At 44.2% G+C, this 26,347-nt stretch overlaps 2 protein-coding genes across 4 annotated transcripts in view; one reads left to right on the plus strand and one right to left on the minus strand.

The window, feature by feature from the left end:
• The window catches only part of LOC8037608 (intraflagellar transport protein 172 homolog), a 48,127-nt gene extending 47,488 nt beyond the window's left edge, over positions 1 to 639 (minus strand). The window contains exon 1 of the mRNA XM_029991848.4: positions 456 to 639. Coding sequence (XP_029847708.3) covers positions 456 to 494 — 39 coding nt within the window. The 5' untranslated portion in view covers positions 495 to 639. The remainder of the gene's footprint in view (positions 1 to 455) is intronic.
• Positions 640 to 881: 242 nt separating this feature from the next.
• Positions 882 to 26,318, plus strand: LOC8037606 (uncharacterized protein C1orf112 homolog). 3 transcript variants are annotated; one of them, XM_029991850.3, is made up of 22 exons: positions 882 to 1,147; positions 2,783 to 2,822; positions 3,047 to 3,126; positions 3,238 to 3,333; positions 8,533 to 8,670; positions 9,201 to 9,287; positions 9,597 to 9,754; positions 10,414 to 10,534; positions 13,542 to 13,675; positions 15,117 to 15,259; positions 15,333 to 15,407; positions 15,528 to 15,608; positions 18,063 to 18,126; positions 19,643 to 19,724; positions 20,618 to 20,700; positions 21,604 to 21,748; positions 22,420 to 22,569; positions 23,523 to 23,711; positions 23,860 to 23,970; positions 24,535 to 24,723; positions 25,872 to 26,018; positions 26,106 to 26,318. In XM_029991850.3, exons 1-22 carry the CDS (start codon positions 1,100 to 1,102, stop codon positions 26,244 to 26,246), a joined length of 2,502 nt encoding a protein of 833 aa, XP_029847710.3. In that variant the 5' UTR covers positions 882 to 1,099; the 3' UTR covers positions 26,247 to 26,318. The 3 variants fall into 3 exon arrangements, with proteins under 3 accessions (XP_029847710.3, XP_029847711.3, XP_029847712.3); XM_029991851.3 differs by lacking the exon at positions 2,783 to 2,822 and having other exon boundaries at positions 942 to 1,132; XM_029991852.3 differs by lacking the exons at positions 882 to 1,147; positions 2,783 to 2,822; positions 3,047 to 3,126; ... (1 more) ...; positions 8,533 to 8,670; positions 9,201 to 9,287 and adding an exon at positions 9,416 to 9,524.
• The last annotated feature ends 29 nt before the right edge of the window (positions 26,319 to 26,347 follow it).

Genomic DNA, 26,347 nt, shown 5'->3' on the forward strand with positions numbered 1-26,347 from the left:
TGCATAATATGCTAAAATTTTCAATCCCACATTATTATTTTTTAAAGTCGTCTTTATTGTTGTACCAGTCGCACAAAGGTGAAACAAATTACGCATTGTTCGCAGTGTCTATAGTCAGTGACAGGTCAAGTGGAAGCCGAAGTGGAAGCTCCTCCCACCTCTTTTGGAGAGGAGGCGACCTTCTCTCCACCGTTCGCTCCGCTGAAGTGGAAAGGGGTGGGAGGAGCTTCCACTTCGTTCTTGACCTGTCATTGCGAACATGCAGCGTTGCAGTTATCCGCACGTTTGCGTACATATAAACTTTAGGAAGTTATGTGAAAGATCCTAGGGACGGCAGATATCAGTTCCTTGCAATGTTCAGTTCTTCAGCTACACTTCTCGCTGTTTTCTTACTATCGCGACAACCCCACACACTTTTCTTTCAACGAACAAAGGCGGACTACGGCACCGCTCACCTGCGGAGGCAGCAGCGTCTTCAAAAACCTTATCTGCATCTCTCGCCACCGTTGTAGTTCTCCCAATACAAATCAAAAATGTTTCAAGAGCTCGTTTTGATCACCCAAGTGTGCAAACAAAAAATTGCCGAAACACCGAAACATGCGACTCTTTTGTATCCATGGCAACACGAGCAACACGTGCGATTAATATTTGTGGGATATTTATGGTTACTGAATTATAAATTGCATAATACACATGGCTTTATATGTATGCGCATACGGTACGTATAAGTATTGGGTTTATTCATTCGCTTGACTTTCGAGCTTTTCAAGGAGTCCGCGCTAGAAAATGCAGTCTGGCCTTTGCATAGAGATCAGGGCCTTTGGTCTGGCCACTGGTATCTGGAGTTTTAACTTTTAAGCCAATCAATTCAAATCCAAGCCAGGTCAAGCCAGAATAAATGGCGGTTGGTTTAGTCGTTTGGTGTGAGGACCCGAAAAAGCAAAGCAAACTTGTAGCTCCTGCGTATGATGCCGAAATGTTTTTTTTTTTTTTTAATCTAATGTTATTGTAACTTGAGTTTACTTGTGTTACTAATTTGTAATGCGTGAGTGACTCAGGTGAACAACTGACGGAGTTGGAAGCCGAGCACGCCAAGAAAATGTCGAATTCCCCAGATTGCTTCAGCGAGAAGGTGTCTGCTTTGATCGTATCCATTTTACGCTGCCATCTCGGCATTTGTTGATTTTGTGCCATAAATTTTGAACTTTTATTACAGCAGCTAAGTAAAATACGAATCACGTAGTAGCGTTAATAGTTACTTGCGCGCAAGCGAGCTGAAAGACGTTTAGAATCTCGGGTACAGCTGCAGCGGAAAAATATTAGCACGCGGGACCGATGACCGGAGTGGCAAAATCGCAAACTTCCAGACACGTTCCATGTTTCAACGCGAATATGGTCAGCAGAAAATTGCGGGTTAAGAGAGCTCTCGAAACGGCGGGCTTTAGGATGGGCTGCTTTCTGCATAGAGTTATTATAATGTACGCTAGAAGTTCAACTGGCGCCAGTACCTATGCGACCTCTGTGACGCAAATTGAAGCAGACAGCAACCAGTCTACTTTGGCGGCGCTCCTGTGCATTCCTATGTAAAAACGCGCGTGCATTTTGTCTCTCGCCGGAAAATAACACGGAACACTTTGGTTATTTGAGTCATACCGAATAGTATGCACCTTAATTAACATTGTAAAAGTATAATTGCTTTAGTTAGCAGATTTCTCTTCATCAGTGAACAATGTTTGATTTCACTGAATTTCAGTTCCAAACGCGTGTTCTGCAGCAGGTGTGTAAAAACAAGCGACGATTCAAAGCAAAATTACAATCGAAAGGAATATACAGTGTGTTCAAGGCTAGCCAGCATTCCGGTGACGCTTATGTATTGATAATATGCCAGTTTGTCACTATGTGGAAATAACCCCGTCATGCATGAGCGAATAAAACATTAAAAACATAAAGAATAAAGCAGGTCGGCTATGAAAGATGTCTCTTCGTATTGTTTTCTCTGCTGGACAGCTTTTATCGGGCACTTGTTCTTAAGGATTTCGAGCATGCGGGTGATATTTTGAACGTAGAACTCACACAGAGCAGAAAGAATAAAGTGGTACTTACTTATTTAAAATCTGAATATATTACGTGGCCTTCAATTTATTTTTATTTTACGTGCACGAGGAGTTACTGATCCAGTGTTACTGCACAGTTCGTGCCGTCTCCCTTAGCTTCCAGATGTCCTTTGTTCGTTTCGCATCTATATCCCTCATGCTTGAAGAGCGACGACATCGTGTTTGCGCTAACAGTGTCCGACAGTGCACATAAATACACGTACAAAGCCGTTTTAGCACCGTTTTGAATGCAGTAAATTTGAAAGAAAAACGCCGTAACTGACCAATTATTTCGTCGGCTTGACTGAGAAATGTTCCAAGCTACTTAGTACGTACAAATTATTCGGGATATTTGCTCTTATGACCGAGCACAGGGAGAAAATTCACTCACTTTTTCCCATAGAAATGTATTACCGGAAGTCAATTTTCGACTGGTTGCTGTCTGCTTCAGTTTGCGTCGGCACACTAGCGCCACTTGAACCTCTAGCGTACATTATAATAACTCTATGGCTTTCTGCCGGCCACCCCCCCGTTGAGACATGGAACGTGACTCTCGCGCATGTCGCAATTTTGCCACTCCTGTCGTTGGTCACTTGTGCGAATCTTTTTTCCGTTGCAGGTGTATATGTTAAATTACTTTAATGTTCTCAGTACTCGCGATCTGCGTAAGCTGCCTTAATGCAGTGTAGGAATGTGCCGAAAGCGCGGGCTCCGATTCATCGTATTTAGGTAAGCCCCCACTTTATCTGCTTTCATTCCGTTTTGAATGAGTGTGTATTTTTATATTCTAAATGCGCACTTTTGCAAACATTTCTTTCCTGGATGAGCCATTCATCTGAATGATGTAATCAAATTTGAGGCAAAAGGCTGAGTGACAGTTCAGATGTATGTTGCTTTGCATTCCTTCTCTTATTGAAATAACCCGGCTCTATGTTTTGTCTTTATGCGTTCAGGCATCTTGAGGGATGTTTGTTTCATGAGTGCCGAAGCGGTGGGTGCAGACAACGTTCCCATCGAAAATATTTTGCCTTGTGTGAGTGCCTCCCTTTTAACTGTTTTCTCATCTACTTGCTCGTGTTACGCTGGTCACATCCTAAACGACGATACAGTTCATTACTTATTGATTCACTTCTTTTTCATAAAGGTACTAAAAAAGTTCACCAGTGTCTGCAGCACTTTGGTGGATAAAGCAAAGCCTGCTCATGAGGTTGCTTTGGAAGAGGTGGTCAAGCTGCTTGAGGTGACTATACATTTTTCGCCTTCAAAAAGGCCTCCAAATCACCCTGCAGACTGTTGCTTAAGCTGCTTTTTTTGGTCACCATGAGCATTTAAAAAAAAGTGAAAGCCGTTTACAACTCCCTGTAACACCGAATTAGAGCGCAGCTCTTGAGGAGGAGGAGGGAAGGGTACTGGGGGGGTGAAGTGACCTGGGGGGGGGTCACGTGACCTTGGGGGGTCACGTGACGATGCCGATGATGTCATCAGTGACGTCACTGATGACGTCATCAGTGACGATGACGATGCGGACTCCGATGACGTCATCAGCGATGATGACGATGACGATGCGGATGTTGGTAACGTCATCAGTGACGTCACTGATGACGTCATCTGTGATGATGACGATGACGATGCGGATGCCCCCCCCGAAGTCACGTGACACCCCCAGGTCACGTGACCACCCCCAGGGTCACGTGACCCCCGCCGAAGTCACGTGACCTCCCCGATGACGTCATCGTCACTGATGACGTCACCGGCATCCGCATTGTCATCGTAATCATCACTGATGACCTCACCGGCATCCGCATCGTCATCGTCATCAGTGACGTCACTGATGACGTCACCGGCATCCGCATCGTCATCATCACTGATGACGTCATCAGTGACGTCACTGATGACCTCACCGGCATCCGCATCGTCATCGTCATCATCACTGATGACGTCATCAGTGACGTCACTGATGACGTCATCAGTGATGATGACGATGACGATGCGGATCCGATGACGTCATCGGGGAGGTCACGTGACCTCGGCGGGGGGTCACGTGACCCTGGGGGGTGGTCACGTGACCTGGGGGTGTCACGTGACTTCGGGGGGCGGGTCACGTGACCTTGGGGGTCACGTGACTTCAGGGGGTCACGTGACTTTGAGTGTCACGTGACCTTGGGGGTCACGTGACCCTGGGGGAGGGGTCACGTGACCTTGGGATGACCTTAATTACGGCGACGCCGACGGCGACGCCGATGCCGCTCGAGCCGGGAACGGGCCCCTAAGAGCTGCGCTCTAAAAAATAAAATGTAATGCTAATTTCTCTCTACTGTGGGATTTCCTGGCTACCAACAGAGGTAGAGTAACCAAAGGGTGATCTTAAAAGCAGCAGCGATGTCGAAGAAGACGCCAAACCTAGTAGCGCGGGTCCCATATCTCCAAGGCAATGTAGACTGCATTTAGGGCTACATACGTTATTGCGAGTCGGTTAGATACCTCCGTCGGTGCCAATAATCGACTACCTTGTCTCACTCTCTCAAATATAGCGGAAGAGAAGGCACATACCTGAGTAAGGACAGAGTCCAAGAACATTTATTAAAACACTCCTAAAAGAACTACTATGTCCCCATCCAGAATGCCCCCCGTGCCGGTAAGGTAAGAAAAGGACCTTACCTGCCAGATGTGGGGTTCCGGAAACCCAAAGGGCAGGAAAGCATCGGAGAGGTTGCCGGTACACGTCCTACCTCTTTCGCGGTCACCAAACGAGCCCCTTTCCCAAAAGCGGGAAAAGGCAGGGCGAAACCTCCTTGCCTGTCGGTCGTAAGCTGCATCCAGGTGGGGGAACGGAAGAAGGTCCCCCTAGGAGAGAGTGAGATGAGGGCGCCACAAGACAGGGGACCCACCGCTTCATGTACAGGTCGAAGCTTAAGGCGAAAGAGGCCGAACACTAACCCGTGCCTCATTCACAGCAATCGGTGAAGGGAGACCACAGGAATCCCTACATTCCCCCTCCTTAAAATTGTAGGTGGGTCTCAAGAAAGAATAAAGAAGGCCCATCTGCTCTCATCAACTAAAATATAACTATGATATCTATGCACAACCCCACCAACCACACGCGACACCCAGCAAGCGTCTCCACTGTGTCCACTGGCAACAGCTCGCGCAGAAGGCAGAAAAACAGGAAAGCAAGACTCAAACACTTGACTGTTGCCGCCACAGCACCGCAGTGCATCGCAGGCATTGCGGCATAATGGCTGAACACCGGTGTCGCCACGGCGACCCCTGGCCTGGAGCGGAGGATGGCAAAGGCGGCAGCACCTAAAGGCTAACAACTGGTGCTGTTCGACGGAGACCTGCTGGTAACGTCCTCAAGATGCGCCGTATAGGTGGTTCGGCGCCATCTTGGCCGTAGTGAGTTGGTGAAGGGGGGTGGACGACCCCGGAGCAGACGTGCAAAATTGTAATGCCAGCAGACAACATGCCCAGAAGCCGGCCGCAGCTCCCCCCAAAGGGGGGAAAAAGGCGCCTCAGCCTCCAAACGAGGGGACGCGCTCAACCAACGCTCGCCTGCCAGGCCGCAAAGGCGGCAAACGACAAAGAAAACCACGAAAAAGGAGGCCAGTTTGTCAACAGTGACAGGAAGATGCTCCCAGGGGGAAGCGAACCTAGCGAACGATTACAAGACTCATACCAGGTTCTGTTTCGACACTGGAAGGAGAAGCCGGAAAGGGTCCCCTCCTTTTGAAACCCGTCCACATACCAAGCAAACTAATTGAGTTAGCTTACTGTGAACACCAGGGAGAGAGCTTCTAGGAAAAGCACCGAGTTCTTGATCCTTCGAGCAGGCAGCTTAATCTGAAGTTACCTACATTACCTAGTTTTACAGTCCCTGGAAGAGGCCTTTGACTATAGGTGGCCAAAGCATATAGAGATCTGCAGCTGGCCCACCTTTGGAAGTTGAGGTAAATTGATGTGGGGACTATGAAGGGGCAGATGAAAACGAACTGCCATGCATGTGCGTCTGCGAGCGAGTGAGTCGCAAGTTCCTGCGCAAAATAGCTGCCATCTCGCTGCCCAACTAGGAAGACAAAAGGGGTCGCAGCTCGCTTGCTCAAACCTGCTAGCTTCGGCAAATTTTTGAGCTAGCTAGCTTACCGAGGCTAGAAAAACATGTCTCTCACTCGATTTGGCTTGATCAAGCGCTCACAACGGTGTGGGCCCTTCTTTTGGGGCTAAGCCAGGTTTTAGAGCAACATAACTGCTCAGAGTCTTGGAGTCACTCGTCCACCTGGATCATGCGAGTCTGACACATATAGCCAAAAGGTGCTTTGGCTACATGGCGCCCAGATTTTAGAGCTACATAACTTCCGAAAGACTTGGCGTCACCCGTCCACCCAGATATTATCACACTGCGCCTTAGACCGCATAGCACCACCACCTTGAACGGAAAACTCGTCGTTCATGGAGAATAACAGGCTGCAAGAGTATGTTGGCATCAAGCAGGTACAAATCTCTCCCGAAGAAAGCCCTTTGCACCCACTGTAATACTTGCAGTGAATACGACACAGGCATCCACAGTATGCAAACTGCTTTTGGATGCCAACGATTGCTCAACCTGGCTCCCGGAGCTCGTCAGTATCAGTACCGGCTACTTAGATGTTAATGACTTTCACACCGTTTCACTCTTGCTGAGAGTCCGCGACTGCTCAGAGTCAAAGACAACGCGCATATTTACATTCTCAGATTGCACTGCTGATCCTTCGCTACTCTTCTCCGCCAAGCCTCGATTCTTGCCGGACATGAAAGGTCCACCCAGTTATGAAACACATCATGGAAACTTCTTTATACTACACTTTCCCTTCAGGGCAAGTTGTTGGTGGTACGCAGGGAACCAAATACTCATTACAAAGGTGAAGGGTTCTTCTCAAGCATGGAGAACAACGGTTCTCCCGCAATAACGAATGTTGCTTGGTTTGCAAATTCAAAACAGGAATGCGCGTATGAAACGCAGTGTGCTTGCTCAAAGGAGTAGGACTGTGGGTTGCCAACTCGGCATGAGCCACTCAACCATGAATGGTGACATCAGAAGGCTCGTGGTACGGGGTGATCAAAGGCAAGGAATGTCGGCAAATAAGGTTGGACATGGGACGGAGGCCAGGAGCCACAACCGAAAAAGCACTCATGGCCCCACGTTGGGTGCCATTTTATGTGGGATTAGCTAGCTACCATCAGAGGTATCGATAGAGTAACCAAAGGGTTATCTCAACAGCGGCGACGATTTCAAAGGAGACGTCGAACCTAGTAGCGTAGGTCCCCCCATCTCCGCTGCTGCCGAACCAATATTATTTTCTTTTTCTTCGTCCCGTTCATGCATTGTCGTTGGGGCGTATGAATATAGACGACGTTTAGGGCTACATTACCGCGTGTCAGTTCGATAAATACCTCTGTGGATGCCAATGGTCGACTATCTTGTCTCACTCTCTCAAATATAGTGGAAGAGAAGACGTATGTGTACCCGAGTAAAGACAGAGACTAAGAGGATTTATTAAAACTTTTAAAAGAACTACTATGTCCTTGTCCAAAATGCCCCATCATGCCGCCAAGATAAGAAAAGGTCCTTACCTACTAAACGCGTGGTTCTGGAGAGCCAGAGGGTTGGAAAGCATCGGAGAAGTCACCGACGCACGTCCTACCCCTTTCGCGGTCACTGGACGAGTCCCCTTCCCGAAAGCGGGAAAGGACGAGGAAACCTCCTCGCGTGTCAGGCGTGAGCCGCATCCGAGCACGGAAACAAAAAAAGCCCCCCCCCCCCCCCCCCCCCCCCGGGAAGGAATGAGGTGAGGGCCCCTCAAGACAGGGGACCCTCCGCCTCATTGCGGAAGGGAGACCACAGGAATCCCCACAATGCTGAGTGCAGTCAATCATATATTGTAGGCATGTGCTACCGACTCCTCTTTTGCTTTCGAACCAGAAATGCGCCCTTTTCATACTATAGAAATCCAAAAGAAGAACTTGCTTATATAATTGGGTGTCTTGCTTACTTATATAGTTGGAAGCTCTGACTATATAAGGATGCGGGACTGAATAAATCTTTTAGCTGCGTTTGAGACATTCTCTTCTCCCCTTTTTTCTGTTCCTTCTACTTTTAAGTTTATAATTCATACCCTAGTCTCGGGTTAAGTGGCAACATAGTTGGGTGACTTTATGCGAAGAACCTGGACACTCAACTATCAGTTCTCAAAGTTCTTTTCTGACGGAAAAATAAAAAAAAACAAATTGGGGCCAAGTTTTTGTCCTGAAGGCTTTTTATTGGAAAAAATTGAGCTTGCAAAAGCCGACTCCGTCATAATACGCAGCTGCCTGTTTGTGGTTTTGGCTGGTTTGGCTTGCTTTCTTGAAGGTGAGGCATCCTGTACGAGATGTGTTGTTAAACTTTGTTTCATGTATGATCCAGGTTGCAGTTGGTATGATAGAGTCAGTGAGGAGCCTGGTCGCGTCCCTCAACTCTGAGGAACTGATTGTCTTGGAAGATGTGTTGACACCCGTGCCTCTTTCGCTTGACATCGTTCAGACATCGTACGGACATCTCAAGGTAGGATTATTTACTGCATGTGAACTTGTAGGTTTAAATCATATTTCCATAAAAAGATGCATAGACAGCTGAGGTGGGGTTGTTTTACACATATCAGCTCATAGATTGATGTGACATTGACCCTGTTTGTACATCTTACTCCTATTCAAGGTGGGAATGTTTCACCACATATGAGCTTGTAGACGAATGTCATATTACCTGGAAAGATATGGCTTAGTTTAAGTTGATTTGTGGTAATTTCTTTCGTGTGTGAGTGTACAGATTGACGTCACATCGTCTGAAAAGGCATTTAATAGCGAACTTTGACCGAATGCCAGCTCTAGTTCGCTTGATGGATGTGCATATACAAACAAAATAAACTTCTACATTGCACAAAAAAAAAATTGTTTTGTGGAAATGTCAGAGGTCCTTAAAACGTTTATTTGCACTATTGTACAAATAATAATACCTTAATAATAATAGATTCCTTTGTCTGTCCTTACATCTTAGTAACATTCACTACTTAATTTTTTCTTGTTCTCTGTGTTCAGGAAAGTGAGAAGATTTACGGTCCATATTTCGACCAACTCGAGCATTGCCTGATACAGCTTTCCAGTGAGACGATGCACTTACAAATGGTGAGGAGTTTGGCACACGCACATTGTGCCTATGACAAATTATAAGCTTCTTCCGTGCTCTTTTATACTCGCATAATTTTGTGAGCAAAGTCAATTTGTCTTCCTTGCTACCTTGATTAAAAAGCATTCCTGTTGTTTAGCTTTTAAGCCATTTCTGTTGCATGCTGACTTTGTGGAGTTTGAGGACTGATCATTTTGCATAGTCTTTGCTTTTGCTTTATGCAGGCTCAACGAAGAGTGAGTGGATTTCTTTGTGTTGTCACTGACAATTATTTTGGTTTCAAGTCGCTCTTTTGCCTTTTCGTCTAGCTCCTTCTCGGCATGCTGGAAAAAGTGAAAGTGGAAGTGTCTCGTGAGAAGCACGTCGTGTGGCTTCTGGGGATCTGCCGTCGTCTCCGAGACCTCGGCATCACGCTCCAGGGGTTGGATCTCAAGATGCTCGTCTCGGTTCGGAAGTTTCTTGTCAAGTACGGAATGATTTGTTTTTTCTTTCTCCCACAAAATCTCGACTTGATTTGATAATCTAAAACTATACAAAGTCGTTTGTAACTGAGAAGTGCATTGGGAAGTGAGAGAACAAAAATAGCAGATTGAAACCTCTTCGATTCATTATTTTAATCTAGCACATCGTTAAATTGAAACTGTACATATTTGGGACCTCGTATAGTGTGCAGAAATTTGTTCGCTTTTATTGTTATTGGTAAGCTTTTTTTCCCTGAGCATTTACTTGATAGTAGTATCCCTATTTAGTATGTTGCATACATTGTGTGTAACCACAACGATTTTTGCCCTACTTTAATTTGAAGCATCTGTTGCATTAGTAACAAGTCTAGTTGACTGTTAAAGAATAGAGTCATTATTACGCACTGTTACATATTGGACATGCACTTACTTACCTTTCGGATTTCTCGGGATTCAGAGTGGAACGGAGAACATACAGTTTTCTCAAGTCTGGCCTAAACAGAGCACCACTCTTTGTTTATGTTGGCGCAGTTATCTTTGTGGGTTTCAGGTTGGCTTTTGCTCAGTAATACATAGTTGTAAATGCTATGAGGTTTGATCTCAATTATGGTGTTTTTACAAAGGCGAGTTACCTTTGAAGAACTGCTCGGTCTTGTATTTGCAGGACTTCACTGCAGTACCGTGACAGCCTCAAAAACCGTCTGGATATTGATCAGCTTTTGTCTGACTTGTGCACCTATGTGGTTGAGTGGTTGTCTTCCTTGAAGCAGTTGGGACCGGCAAAGGTATTTCCACCTAGCTTGTTTTTCCTTTTTCATACCGCTGCAGTTTTTCCAGTTGCGACCTCTCGGAAGAATACTTTCGAACTCTTCAGTCTATTCTCATGACTACCGTAATATCTTGAAAGACAGCCCACCTAAAATGGAGAGAAAATTGGGTGAAAAAAAAGGAGTGGGCTACCTTTCGATGTGCAATCAGGGAAAGTAAATGTTGCTAAAGTTGAAGCTTGGGCAAGTTGGTACGACATACTTCAGAAGATGAAAACAGCCCAAAAAAACTTCCTTTATCTGATCCGTCGTTTTTTAGTGCTGTTTTCATCTTCTCAATCAAGGAAAGTTAAAAAATGCTGTTTTTAGATCATGTGTCTCTGCCAAACTTGTTATCGTGGCGAGGGGCAATGAAGCAAAGATGTTTGTACTTTTCAGGCAGCAATGTTCGCTTAAATTGCCGCATACAAGCCGAGTGGCAACGGACCGAACTTGCACGCAGAAGCCCCAGGTTCAATTCCTGAGGGCCGCGCAACTTTTATTATGGTGTTGTAACAATAGTTTGTACAACGCCCGAGAAACTTCTCCTTTAAAATGTTCAAAGGCCGAACATTCTAGTTTGAACGCTCACAAAACCCATGTGTCTACAAAAAACACTCCACGTGGCTCTACGAGTTCTGTTCTTCGCCAGCTCTCGATTTTGCTATTACGCCGACATCTATGACACCTGTTATTATTCTTTTTTTGTTTTGGGCACAAGCTTGCCCTATTAAACGTTTAGTTTTCCCGTTATTTGCCGCCTCATCATTTGTCATTCGTAACAATCCCGCCATAGCTGTAACTAGATGCATTTACACCGAGGTCATCATTAATCCGAACACTACGACTACTAGGGGTGGGCTATCTTTCAGTGTTTGAGAGAAAATAGCAAATCAAGTAAAAAATAAGGGTGGGCTACCTTTCAAAGGTGGGGCATCTCGGAATTTTACGGTAGTCTATACTGTTTATATCAGGAAGGACCAATTGTAGTATAATGCAAGTGCCAACAGTGTTTCATTCTTCAGTGAAAAGTAGGTTCATTAATGAAACACTGTTGAAGTTTCCAAAAGGAGATATCTGCACTGATTATAAGTGTACAAAGCATTATTCTTATCGTCAGTATAGGTTACATTTTTGGACGAAAACTTCGTCATGACTTGTCTTTCCCTAGGCTGTTAAGGGTGGACACTACCTAGAAAAGTTAACTTCTGTACCGCGTGCTTGATTTTAATCAAATTTGCAGTGTAAGTTTATATGAGTGGCAAGCCCATCCCTGCCAAATTTCATTGTCCTATGTCAATTCTGAAACTTGTTACGAATTTTACTATATGGAAGTTAGGTGTTCGCTTAGGAAAACTACTGTTTTAAAATAAAATACAAATTTGTGATTTTTATGTGTAATATAGTCATAGGAATACCCATAGCACATATCCAGCTAGTTATTTTGCTATATTGAATTGTTTTTCATAAGTATAACTCCATAAGATTACATTTTTTTTCATGTCTGCACTTTTTTACAAATGTAGTTTTTTTAAGCGTAAAGGAATGTTAAAGTAGGAAAACTAACCAGCCAGGCACGTTTCTCACAACATTTTATTGCAGAAAACCATTTAAGAATAGTTCTCTATTGTGTAATAAGAAAACAATAGTTTTCCTAAAGTGAAATTTATACCGAAGAGTGGAACGGAGAAAAATGCATTCAAAGTGCTCCAACCCCTACCTTTCGTTGGCATCGGTGGACCGAAAGTAATTTATAAAAAAAAATAACTATGCAGTGTAAACTAAAGCAACGTTCTGGGAATACTCTCTAGATGTTGGTAAATGTAAATATGACATTTTTTCAAAATCAACTTTTTTTCCAGAAATTGTTCTTTCTGGGTAGTGTCCCCCCTTTTAAGTAATTTAGAACTTTTTAACACACAGGTGTCCAAACAATGTCCTTCAAGCTAAATCCGATCCATAGCATTTATAATTCTGTTTTTATCTTTCATTTGGAAGAATATATAAAAAAAGATTGATCTTATGTAGCAACATTAGGGAGTTTTACTAGTAGATTATTCTGACACCTCCGATAATGGTGCCCAATGACAATACAACACATGCGCCAAAGGGTCAGGGAGTATCAGGTAGCATCATTATCTGATGTATTGGAATGATCTACTAAAACTCCCTATTACTGATATGTTGAGCTACAATATTTGATTAAAAAAATGCATTTCAGAACAGAAGTTTTACTGTAATGTAGATATCAGCATTCACAAAGTTTATGTTTCTTTTTTAAATACACCAGGTGCATGCGCGCACCATCCCGCTTTGATGATGTGCTTTCCTTCTAAGCATGTGACTACGATATTTGTGCTTTTCGAAGCGGTGATCACGGCGAGATAGCCCCGTTGAGTGCGCTTCTTACCGAGCATCGATGCACTGGGGAGAAGCAACAACCACGGAGCTCGCTTCCGCGGGTGTTGCTTCTCCGCAGTGCACACGTGCTCGGTGAGAAGCCTACTCAACGGGGCTATTCACGGTTCGAAAGATGCGAATATCACAGTTCATCTCGAAGCGAATATCGAATAGTGCATTATTCAAAACTACTATTGGAGAATTCAGATATTCGGACAAAAAAAATTAATTTAATTTAAAGATGTTATAATGGTGTTACTTCAACTAATTTTCAATTAAATTCTAAAAACCGCTATTCACACAAGTCTACTTCTTGTTATTGAGATTTTGCTAGTTTTGTATGAAAGTTTTGGCAACCCAATTAGAAATAAACATACTTTCTCATGGTGGGCGATTGCACACAATACTTTTTCTTGAGCAGCTCTTTGGGTTGGTAATTTAGTTTCCTCGCAGGCTTTTCACGTCTCTATTATAAAAAGATGAACCATGTTGAGATCGGGCCGTACTCGCAGCTTTGGGCTGCACTGTTGATTTGTGCGATTGTGGCTTGACACTATGCATACCTCCTTACTGGTGAAACAAGCAGGACGGCAACTTCACGGTTGAAATGAAGACAGCAGCGTTCCACATCCGACTGTTAGATTCCCTCATCTCAAAGTATGGCGGATACTTTGACAATTGCCTCAAGATGGTGGCTCTCATGATCGCCTCTTTGTCTGGGTATGTATGACCTGCTCTTGGTTAAAATGATAATTGATCCTTTTGACCACCTTTCAGGCTGCTCAACATGGGATGTTGCATCCAGTGAAATCATTTGTAGCTGAGCCTTGTGCCCATGGGTGCCTTTGTATGGGCCAAGGTTCGGCAACCTCTTTTCTGCGTCAGGCCAAATTGCCGCAAAGCGGAGACGGAGTGGACCGGACGGAGAAACGGATATTGGGGGAAGGGAGTGGGTTTAGCCCATAAAAGTAAACAACAAAACAAAAAAACTGTCACATACTTCAAGTGATATTCAAAGACCTTCTCTTCATTCAAGCATAAAATGCATAAGATTACTCAAGCCCCCCCCCCCCCCCCGTCAGTAAGATTTTGGGCGTTCAATATCGCTTGCCACGATGTGAACTTGCACGTTGAAACTCGTAACTGAGAGTTGTAAAATGTCTTGGGGATGCTCATCTGTCATTTGCAAGCCCTACGTTCGACCTCATATTGAAAAGTATGTTTGCAGATGCATGCATACTGTAAAAAACACTGTTCACGGCCGCTGCGAGATTTTGTAGATCTAAAAACTTCAATTCAGGGAGGCCAGCGGAAAACTTGGCGAATTTGTTCACTGCAAATGCATTCTTCAGCTTATTGTTTGTTTGCGGATTAGCTGATCAGCAAACTGTCTGTGGTAAATCTTTTGAACTTTTCCAGGAGATAATGCATCTGATTATAATGGATTTACAACCAAACACAGCTCTTGTCCTGGAATGTGTGTTTGAGGGGGGTTTCAGGTTTGGTGTTGTGCTGGGGCCTGCATAATATTTCCTCGTGGACCAGATCCAGTGCCGGTTTCTAAAATCACCTGGAAAAATTGGCACCTCTACCTAGCTATCCCAAATTTTCACCAAAGGTGTATTTTAGTGGCACATTTTACCTTGTGAGATTTCAAGGCATGGCGCTCACTTCCTGTGCAAAATGAGACCAACAAACTTGCTAGGGTCAATGGTGGACGTCCATGCAGATAAGAGTTTGAAAGAACTGGACTCGTGGTGCCATCTCTTGACAATGCTGCGAGCACACAACCAGGTCATCTGCTTTCGTTTGAGTGTGTCGTCTGCTTTCTGCACCTATCGAGAGATGGCGCCACAAGCCCGATTCTCGCTAACCCAATCATCTGCGTCGACGTTTGCCATTGACCCTGGCAAGTTGGTTGGTAGCATTTCACAGAGGAAGCGAGCAGCTACACTTTGATATTTCACGAGCTAAAATGCAGCACTAAAATACATCCTTGGCGAAAATTTTCCATCGCTATGCGCAGGCGTCGGTTTCTTCAACCAATTTTAGTGCCAGCCTTGGGATTTCCCTTGTCCTGTACATATGAAGTACGATTGGCGGATTCTCCAATGAGTAGAAAGACCTGCAAGCTGTGCGGTTGCTGCTTTTTTTTTGTTAGGCTGCCCATCTCAGCCAACTACTTCCTCAACCTGGGTCCAGCTCAGGTTGACGGCCTGCTGCGCCACATCTGGATTGCGGCTGAACATCTGGTTAGCGTCTTGGCCGAGAGCCGGGACTTCTGTATCGTGGTCCTCACGCTTGGTGAGCCTTGCACGTGAGTTGTGCAAATTAGGAGCATAAGAATACTATACATTTGTTTTCTCACACTACTCAGATGTGCCTGTGGACTTGTGGTGTGGCTATCAGCTCATGTTGACGACACTCATGGACTACGTCGTTGACTGCGACGGTATGACCAGGAAACTCCTGACCCTCTAGGGTGTCCCTGTATCAACATATTGTCTTCGTTCTACTTTTTTTTTTAGTTTCTGTTTCTAACTTGCTCGTTTTCTTTGTTTCGTGTTTTTAGATGCGCTGCGTGCTTGCCTTCCCACGCCAGGCTCTGGGGACAAAAACATCCTCGAGGCAGTCTTCGGCGCCATCGACCATTGTAAGCTTAGGATTAAGAAACCGAAAAAAAAGCACAAAGGCGGACAAAGATTGAACCGATGTACACAATGGGGGCTGACTGTACTGATTTTTATTAGAATTGCACCAAACATGCCGTGACAATCAAGACGTATCTGCAACGTCGTCTCTTCATCAAAATGTGTTGAGTTCATCGAGGAACAGTAGTGGTTTGTTGAATAACTACTGGTGCAACTACCCTCCTCGCACCGTGAAATAAATAATGCCTCCACAGTTTTTCTCATCATATTTTTCTGGGCCTAGCTAGTATGGATGTTGTTTAGGGTGTTGTCTTTTAGCCAGGACATGCGTTGATGGTTACTAAAACCAGGGTGTCGAACCGGAACCGAACCGAACCGAAAACCGGAACCGAACCGGTATTTTTTCCGGAACTGAACCCGAACCGTTATATTGTTATCGCGATGAACCCGAACCGGAACTGAACCGGAAAAAAAATAACGGTTACCGGCTCATGTCAAAACGGTTCGGCCACGCGCTGTTGACAATGAATGTGCTCTCAATGCCATTTGTTTTTTTAAGTGCCGTCAACTGACACACACCTCGCTTACATATTTTTCTTCTCCACTCAGTCTTAGGAATATAAACGCTGCATCCATGAATCTTGACAAACGCTGCATCCATGAATCTTGACATAGGAACCAGTATTGCGCTGGTCGCGGCTTGCACGGAAGAAAGAGAATTGGAAGGCTGTGCAAAAAACAAAAATCGCGTCACGGGATTTCATTTTCCTACAATCTCGTAAATCCTAAATGCTGCTGTGTGCTCATTTCATAACACGTTTCTAGAACGCGCGAGTTCTTGAAGCTTGCTTCCATCGGAATGAGAAAAGAAAAGGCTGTGGAGTTTGATAATAATGCATCCGGTTTCGTATAGGCAATTAGAAGCTAACATATTTGTGAGACAGCGAACTCTTCTATTTTAATATTTATCCTATTACGTCCTTCTGGCGTTGCGTTCGGTGAAGTGTTTTTCATATTCCGTATCTTGTTTAATGAAAACTTCTTTAAGGGTCTAATTTGAGTTACCGAAGGCTAGTTCAAATAAAGAAAGCTGTATTTTCTCCCCACTGTTCCTTCAATTGCTTACACGCCGAGGTGGCGGGATAGTTAGCGAGTTCTACTTGTAAGTGGGTTTGTAAGGAGGTCGCGGATTTTACAGCTACTGCGTCGGACCCAATTAGATGAAGTCCGAATGCGTAAACGTCGGTGAGGTAACCTTTGAGTGCACATAAAGAAACCATTCCTGGTAGAAATCCCTGAGCCTTACACTACGATGTATCCCGTTTCGTATGTGCTGATTTCAGATGTTTTATTTGTAATTTATTTTGATGTTGCAATTTGTCATTTATAATTTCCGAACCGGTTCGCGAACCGGTTCAGCGCCCCGAACCGGTTCGCGAACCGGTTCGTGGATCGAATTAATCGAACCGGAACTGAACCGGAACAAAATAAATTTACCTGAACCTGAACCGTAACCGAACCCGTATTTTTTTCGGTTCGACACACTGACTAAAACGAGAGATGATGCTTGTGCTCTGTGAAATTAACCTTACATTCGACCAGAGTTGCTTGGTCAAGCAAAGTGCTTGGTCAAGCAAAGAGCCAAAAAATCCATAAACTGTATTTTGGAAAATGGAGAGCTCAAAATCTACAGCTGTTTTTCTTTTGATCTGCCAAGTTCCTTATTTTAAAGATTAATATTTGAGCCATAATATCACTTTGTAATATCTATATAGGCTGAAATTGCACTGAAGACAGAAAAACAACACTTTCTCGAAATGCAAATTTTGGACTCCTTACAAATTTTCAGAAGGGTTATCTCAGCATCTAGGGCAAACAAAAAGGCACCCTGTAGCTAAATAAGCAAAGCATGCAACGTTGGAAGCAGATTTTTCAATATAGGTATAGGAACATTTTTAACTGAAATGTTCAATTGTTTGGTAGCCACACATTGAGCACTGAACTTCAATATGTTGTAAAGTTACTAATAATGGTTCAATTTAAAAAGTGCTTCCAACATTGCATTCTTCATCATTTGTAATATCTAACGATATGTTAAAACATTCTTTTTAAAAAAAAATATTTTTCTTTATTGTTTTTGGAAACAAAGTCTGGTTACTTATAATTATCCTGAGAAGCAACCTACTAATTAAAAAAATATAACGTATTTGAAATCAGCTCAAAAGCCTAAACAAGCTTGTGCTGTTTCATTAAGCCTAACCTGAAAAAAAAAAAAAAAAAAAAAAGCTATAACAGTTTTTTTCCTTCAGCATTAGCCTTCGATCCCAGCAGGTACAATGTTCACCTGATTAGCTTTATTGTTGTTTTGGCATCATCATCATAACCCATTGATTTTATGTTTTGTTCTTCTATATGTTGATGGTCTGATGGTATTAAAATTCTTTCTACCTTTGTAGGTTCCCTAGAATTTCAGCTCCCAGTTTCTCTGGAATCTTCCGGGGAAAACGGGAAGCCGCCGAGGTTAGCACATATCTTGATCTTTAGCGCTGCAAAGTGTTCTCACTAAGATTGACACTACTGAACACATTTCGTGCAAGGTGATTTATTACACATAGTAAATAGCCTCCGTTTTTATGTTCTCTGTGACATCAGTTCTTTAATGTGCACATGCCATTGCCTTTTTTATAGCATCCTCTATCATTCGCGCCGGTGCGCACCGGAGTACTGAAGAGCGCCCCATTGTTTTCGATCAAGTGCACCATTGTGCACTGGACGTCCTTGATCAACGGGGCGCACCCTCCTGGTTCGGCTTTTCTTTGCCCCAATGAAAAGCAAGAAAATCGACGGTGTGCCAGGGTGCAGTTCCATCAGGCATTGCAGCCAGGAGCGAGAATAGCAGACACCTGCATTGGCTTATGCGCAGTCTATCGAGATGGCGACCTTGCAAAAACGAGCATGCCTCGCAGCGGCACTCGATGAATTCCCCAGCTTTTCTGACAGTGAGGACAACGGGCTTCTTACCAAAGTTGCAATTACCGGTGATCGCTGTGGTGGCAAGGAGCCCCCAAAAGTTATGAACTTTGTAGAAAACCTTGTGAGGCATTTCAATGACATTGAGGCAACCGAGGTGTGGTTTTTATCTGGTAGTACTCTTTCTTGAACCAACAATGATGGGGAAAATATACGTGCGTAATTGTAACCCGCCTCGTGACCCCGTCGACAGTCACGTCCACGATATTCATTTGTGTGGGACTTGAACATCCGCGAGCCAAAGGCCAGCAGAGATTGACAGCAGACGGGCACCGCGCACGGACTTACGCAAGAAAAAACTAACGAAATGCGAGGTGACGCATGGTGGCGCTCGCCGCGGTGCAACGGAACGATGCAGTTCGTCCTCTATGTTGCATTGACTTTGCGCTGCACGACCCAGAAGTGCTGTGCACTGTATTGGTTTCAGGGAAATTCTGGTGCGAGTTGATCGAAGATGCTATTAGTGTGAGGTCCATTTAATCCATTAAATGTGCGTGAAGCCTTTAGGAGCTTTCGAGTTTGAATTTATTTGTACATACCAAGCAGCATCTGAGCATTGAGGCGGCCCATACAGTTATCTTTGTGAACATTTTTCGGAGATATTAATTTTCATAGTAGTGAGGCTTAGTGAGGTAATAGTAAATTAATCTTAAACAATTGGTCTCCACCCCAGGTTTACATACTATAGTTTTTTACACTTTTTGATTGAGTTTTTTTTTACTTTACAGCACACTGGAATGTCTTTGTGCTAGAGCTAGCTTATGCACATGAGGACATCTTGACTTCATTAGCATTTTTACAACATAAGTATCTAAATTACCAGTACTACCAGCATTATATATGTTTGTTCCATATCCAACCCCTCTTGACAGATCTTTCTCGATAACCTCTTGCACTCTTGCAAGCTGCCCTCCATCTCTCTCTGGGCGACAGACTCCTTGTTTAGAGTTCCTCCCACCAAACAGTTGCCAGTGTTGCGGCAACAATGTCACTTGCTTTTTTCCAGGAGCATTGGTCTCTACGAGCACCTCTGCACCCGCACGTGCCGCTTCTTGGCAGCACTCTCACCGGAACACTTCGGAATTGCGGTATGGTCTCTGAGGTTACATTCCTAGTATAGTTGTTGCACTGTACTTAGATTCCCTCATTTTAGTCTGTTACTTTCTGATGTAGGTCAGCATTTGCTGCTGACCTAAATGCATAATCATGATGACAGTAAAATTAATCTTTTTTATTGTTATCATAATTGTTATGTATTACCATAAAATTCTGAGCAAGTGCCCACTCAAAATTTGGAGATAATCTTGTGAAACTGGGAGATGGGCGCTCCTTAGGGCAACAATATGTAAAGATATGTCCTTTGTGTATTTACCGAATGTTACAAAATTGAGGGATGGGCACTTATTGTAGAATGGGCAAATGCTCAGTGTTTTACGGCAGGTGGAGTCCTGCCAGGTTCTGTTAGTAGGAGGTTGTGCCAAGAAAAAAAGAAGGGAGAGCGACTTTTCAATTTAACTGACTGAAAAAGACCGTTAAGTTGAAACATCGCCCTCTCTTCTTTTCCCTTGGCACAACTTTTTCTCAACCTCCTCGTTACGTTTTTACATTGTGCAGTGTGACGCAAAATGGCAGTAACGATTCGGTTCAACTAAAGCAATTGCAAAGACCCCTTTTTTTCCGTCCGCAAGCGAAAGATTGCCACATTTTTCCAATACTGATGTTTAGGAATCATTTGCCAAAAATAGATCTTTTGGTAGATCTGCTAATAATGATTGCATTTTGTTACTTCATCAACATAGTTTGTAATCACTCCCCTCTTGTATGCCTTAGGCCCTGAGGGTATACAAAATAACTAAATAAATGTTAATATAAATTTCCCTTTGTCCCGATTACTGAGGCTGCTACCATTTAGGGAGCAGTTTGTGTGGGCTGCATAGTTATTTTCATGTAGGTATATTTATTTTCTTCTGCTCCTTTTCAGGAGGCCATACTTTTCAGGAATGTTCTGCGTGAAAGTCACTGGAGTGCATGCCTGGCCTCCGACACCTTGTGCTTTGTAGCAAGGTACTCTGCATATCCAAGTAGAACAGAAGGGGGCCCACATGTTTTGCAACTGGGGCACAAGATGGCCCCACTTGAGCAGCCCACATGAGCTTTCCTCAAGGGACTTCACCTCGCCCGGGGTCATTTCATCTTTCTAGACTCGATGTGGGAACTGTCGGGGGATTGCAGGTTGCCATAATTCTGAGAAAGTTGACGTTTTCGATCTGGCGGAATATAAATTATGTTAATTGTGTTTAACATCTTGCGAACAAATCCGTATGAAGAAATCTTGTAGCGGAAAGCAAAGACGGCAGCACATGTTTAAGCGCTTTCTCCTAAAAAAACCTGCGGTGAAAATGCGCTCGGAACTAGAAACAGCCGAGTATGTACTGTGGATCGTAAGACCTCTATTATGGCTGCAAAGATGTCCATTCCAACGATTTAGACCCTCTTCACTGCCTTGCCTGTCCACAGTAAAGCGATACCTGAATCAGTGCTGACCTCCACAAATGTTTTTGCGGACATGTTTGTTTTGTTGTACAGTATACCAAGTATCGCCCATCTTTAGCAATCTTTTACACTATAGTTCGTTGCAACTCAAGAGGGTAGGGCGAGGGAAGGAAAGGCCGAGGTGGAGGAAGCAGACGGAACGCTGAGGAGGAGAGGGGGAACCTCCTCCTCTTTCCAGCATTCTGTCTGCTTCCTCCTCCCCGACCTTCCTTTCCCTCACCCTACTTTCTTGAGTTGCAACGGACTATAGTGAATGCCTCAGGAGCAATATGTAGGATTGTATGAATTTACGAAGCTTGCTCCTTTTGAAGGTCCGCCCAAGTGGAACGAATTACTGAAGCAACGGAGTGAAATTGTTTCTTTTGTATTTTTTGGTGAAGGGGGCTTAATAAAATACATTGTTCCAATGTTCAGGTTCGGATCACCGCAGCTTTGTTTTGAGCATGCCAAGTTGCTTGCTCGCTTGGTCAATCTGACGTCCAGTGCACCTGGAAATAAGCACAGCCACGCGAAGTCGCTTCTTCGGCGCCTCTCCCAGTTCTTGATTGAAGAACACAAGGTACTTGGAACAGATAGTTTAGGAACAAAGCATCCTCAAAAAGACAGTGAAATGAGTTGTGTACTTGGGCTAAAAATTCTCCAGCTAAAATTTTGTTTCAAGCCCCAATGTTTATTAGAAAATACATCTGGAACAACTTGTGAAAATTGGTTCTGGACCTAGTAGCCTTTTACATTTCAACACAAAGTCCTGTCATAATTACCTAGGTTTCATACTGTTTTCCTGGGGTTAAAAAAAAATAGGAACCCAGTTTTTGCAGCATTGAAAGAATTATATTTACTTGGTTATTATTATTTTCATGAATGCCTCGCAGTTGTTTGTTGTCCGACACAAATATATCACTATCCAGCTGATTTGTTCACCATGTTAGATTAGATAATGTTGCTTGTACGCTTCATACCTAACAAAAGGATGCCTTATGTTTAATGGTTCAATGGCATTGTAGGAATCTAGTCCCATATTGACAAACTAGTAACCTTTCAAAACTCGTTTGTCGCGCTAAATGTTTTCACGTCCCTCTATTTTTAAGATTCTAGGTTCCTCGAAATTGGCGTATAGGTATCTTTGGAGCTAGCAAATGTTATCGTGCATTTCTTATCCCTGTATTTCATCTAAAGAAACTGAACCAGTTCGGCTCCTCTGTATTGATGTTTTTTACTGCTTTCTTTTAGACAGAACTGCATCAGATGTTCTCCTCGAATTCGGTGGTAAGAAGTATCGTCGGCTTGCCGGAATCTGCTTCAACAGCAAGAGCTCAAGCAGTGCAGCTTTTGACGAAGTTGAGTGCCAAGACAATTGGAACATCAGAGTTAAAGATACTGGTGAGTGATGTCGTAACTACAGGTGTACATATCTTTGCAATCTCTCAATCTCTAGCATTGTTTACACATCAGAAAGTTGTCACTGCTTACTACAGTCACATTCACCTCAACAATCGTAGTAAACAAGGAAAGTCCAACTTTTCGGGGAGTGTTATTGATTTCCCTCTTCATTTGTTGAATTAAGGTATATGCAGGTGTGCATCTTTGATTAGGTGTATGTTTATGTTGGTCAAGACATACACATTTCAAATGCCAAAAGCCATGGTTTTTCCTTTTACATCCAAATCTCGTAAGAACTACTTCGCGCGGCTCATCAATAATGCGCAAAACTTTCTTATTTCTTGATGTGATGACGATGTGTTTTATTTTGTAGTGTATTATTAGCTTGTCTAACTCTGATAGCTAGCGGTACATTGAAAGCTACAAAAATGCTGAAGAAAAAAAAGTAATTTTTCTCAGTTTCCTCTGAACAACATGCCCTCGAAACTGGTCGAGTTTCAGAAGTGACCGGTATTTCAGTTGCAGGAAGGCAGATCAACCACTGTAACTTTTCTTTTGTGGGGGTTATAAGCATTGTTGACTCCCCTTGTTCCTTAAGTATGTGCAACATAGAGAATGTGCGCACATTTCGAGTCTCTGATGTATGCAAATGTGTCGGCATTCCCACTGCTCTTCAGTTGCTGACAAAGGAAAGAGGGCTACCGCCATCTTTGCAAGCTTTCTCACAAGTTCCACCATCTTTACTAGGAATCTGGCAACAAAGAAGAAGTGTTTTTGCTTTGGGTAGTAATTTGAGCCCCCTGCTTGTTGCACCAAAATCTTGATTACTAAAGGCTGGCTCACAAATTTGTGTTCAAGGGTGACGGGGTGTGCTGTGCCCAATCGTAACCGCTTGCGGCGAGAGAACAGACTGGCACACTGGCACTATCCATCAGGTAGCCCAATCCTTCCAGGTCCGGCTCCTCTGTCAGATGAAGGAGAGCTCCAGGTACAAAGAGCACTGCCTTCCTGCGGAGCCCCTGCTGCAAGCCCTGTCGTCTGTCCCAGCGTACAGGTCACAGCTGTGCTGCGACCTGACACACGCCATCATTGATCTGCTCACTGCACAAATCACATCTATGAAGGGCAGTGTCCTTGTTCAGGCAAGTCAATAATCTGATTGGGGGCGGTGATCTGCCCTTTTGAGTTCTCTTCAGTTACAATGCTCTGTCAAAGAGTATGTAGGTCTTTCAGTCTTTCACTTGGGTCGAACCATAGATGTGGTAATTTCAAGGATGTCCTCTCTTCCAGGTGCTGAATGCCTTAGAAGTGCTATTTGCAAGTGGTGTGGATTTCATCCAGGTTTCTATCGTTCTGTCACTTATTTCCTGGGGCAAACTAGGAGTCTTGCCCAGTCTACAGGTTGGTGACTCTACATAATATATCTGTCTTGTTTTGGCAGAAGAGTCTGGAGGTAACTGCGAACATGGTGTCAGAGTCGTCGTTCAAAGCAGTCTTTTATTTTAGAGTCCAGAGACCAAAATGGTGGACGAAATCTGGTGCTCTTAGAAATTTGGTTGCTTGCGTCCAATCTTGTTGGTCGTCTGTAGCGTTTCGTTTGTTTCTTCCAAATAATCGTAAAGAAGGTACTTTGGGGAAATTAGATTCAGATCTCTTGGTGACGTATCCACTGTTGCCCTTTGAACCGTTTCATAATTTTAACTGGCGGATCCTGCATTTTTGGAATCGCTAGCAAGCTAATATTTTTTGTGGAAACGAGAAATTTGCAGCTCTTGTTCCGGTGGTACTCTCACGTTTGGTGTTTTCCCACAGGAGCTTTCGGAGCAACAAGTAGTAGTATATTCATCTTAAATTTTAAAAAATCACGAAAAAGGGGGACTGTCGGGGCAAGCATGAACACTGCATATGCTCAAATGTGTGTCGACGTTGAAACAGCATGAAATTTTTTCTCGCACTTGCTTACAGAAACAGGAGATTCTCCACAAACTCTCACGTCTGTTTGCGTCGTCACTGTCGTCGGGGAACTACGTGGTGCAGCAGACGGCACTGCATGCATTCGCTCAGTTTGCTCAAGCGACCCAGTACGACGCCGTCATTTCCAACGCCATCGAGCACCCAACGCTGAAGGCACTGGTGACATCCTTCCTGACAAAGGTAGCAGGCGCCAGCTAGCACAAGCCGTACAGATTCACTCGCCAAAAATCCATCCACGCGAGACTGGCAAGAAGTCCGAAGGAGGCAATGGAGGCCTCGTGCGGGCTTTTTGAACGAGACTTTCGACGTGACTGGGAGGGCAGGGATGTCTTTCAAGTGTGTCTAGGACCGTTCTTTAGTAAAGGAGGCCCGTGTTCACCGTATACAAAGATTGGTTGTCGTTTTGAGGTAATCTCTTTGATAGATATGAGAATTATACATATAGGGTCACCGGGTTCTGATGTGCGCACGACATGAATGGGGGGGTCTCAGCAACGGAGCATTGAACCGCAGACACTGAACAAGACGTAAACTTTCCTTCCCGAAGAAGGACGGGATGGGACTTTGTTTCGGTGGTTATTTTGCGTTGATTTGCATCAGTTGGTCACGTTTCATTATGCAGACAGCCCGCTGAACTGAGTAAATACAGGCACTTTTGTCTCATTATCACGAACGACTCGTGTTATGGATGATTTTAGGGGGAACAGAGGTGTCCACATTAACGAGACATTACTACTTGTTTAACAAGCGCCCTCTCCTTTCCTTAGCCGGTCTTCTGGGGCATCAGTGTCCGAATGCACTGGCGCACACCAGCTCGAAGCATATGGAGTGAAAGCTCGCACTGCAGAACCCAGGATCCTGGGTTCAATCCCCACCCCTGCCCGTTTCGATCTGCATCAGCATCATACCGGCGTGGGGGTCGTGTATCACTACTGCGTGGTGCACGTTAAAGACTCCAGGATAGCGGTTGTACTGCACTGGCTGGATTGCTCATCTACAGCTGGGAGACAAGTCGTCCGTTGAGGCAGACTAAGTTCTAGGCTGTATAAACATACACACAATCTAATTTTTTTTGTTTTTTTGCCAATCGCCAATCGTTTTGCGACTCTTCATGGAAGGAGTGAACGAGCATGTGCATGGCATCGGCTAGTGCCGTACCATGGGTACATGTTGCGCAAGTTGTCTGCTTCCCCATTGTAGGTTTTTAGATCTAGTATGATCAAAAACAGTGAGACGTCTGCCCATAAGCATAGATTTCTATGCCCGGACAAACAAACGCAGAGAGCCGTCATTATGAACAAGTTGTATCGACGCTCAATGTCATGCAGGACGAAATGAAGACACCGTTTGACTGGGTAACCGTGGTCAGGACGCAGCTGCAAGTTGTAGAAAGCAGTGCCACGGACGACTACGACTGTTCCTCGAGCGGCTCGGACGACACTGACCCGAATCCCGAAAAGAGGCCAAAGTGCGAGGTGGGCATCTAGGGTGCAAGCACGAAAAAGGACATACTATATTCATGAGTGGAAGGTGGGAAACTATACACATTTTTACATCCCCAGGACAGTCTGAACGAGCTGTTTGAGAGCATCGAAGCAGCAGTGAGCAAGCTTCGGCAGCAAGACAAAGGTGCCCTCCAGTCAAGGAGATCCAAGCTGCAGTGGCTGCAGTCGCAGCTAAATAACATTGTGGAAGACCTGTGATATTTTTTTCACACCTGTTTTTAGGTTAGAAGTTTATAAAAATATAAGAAATAAAGAAAAATAAGAAATCTTTGTAGTGTAAGGACTGAGTAAACTTTGCT

The sequence above is a fragment of the Ixodes scapularis genome, unplaced genomic scaffold, assembly GCF_016920785.2.
Source record: "Ixodes scapularis isolate PalLabHiFi unplaced genomic scaffold, ASM1692078v2 PGA_scaffold3__209_contigs__length_174095766, whole genome shotgun sequence".
Lineage (NCBI taxonomy): Eukaryota > Metazoa > Arthropoda > Arachnida > Ixodida > Ixodidae > Ixodes > Ixodes scapularis.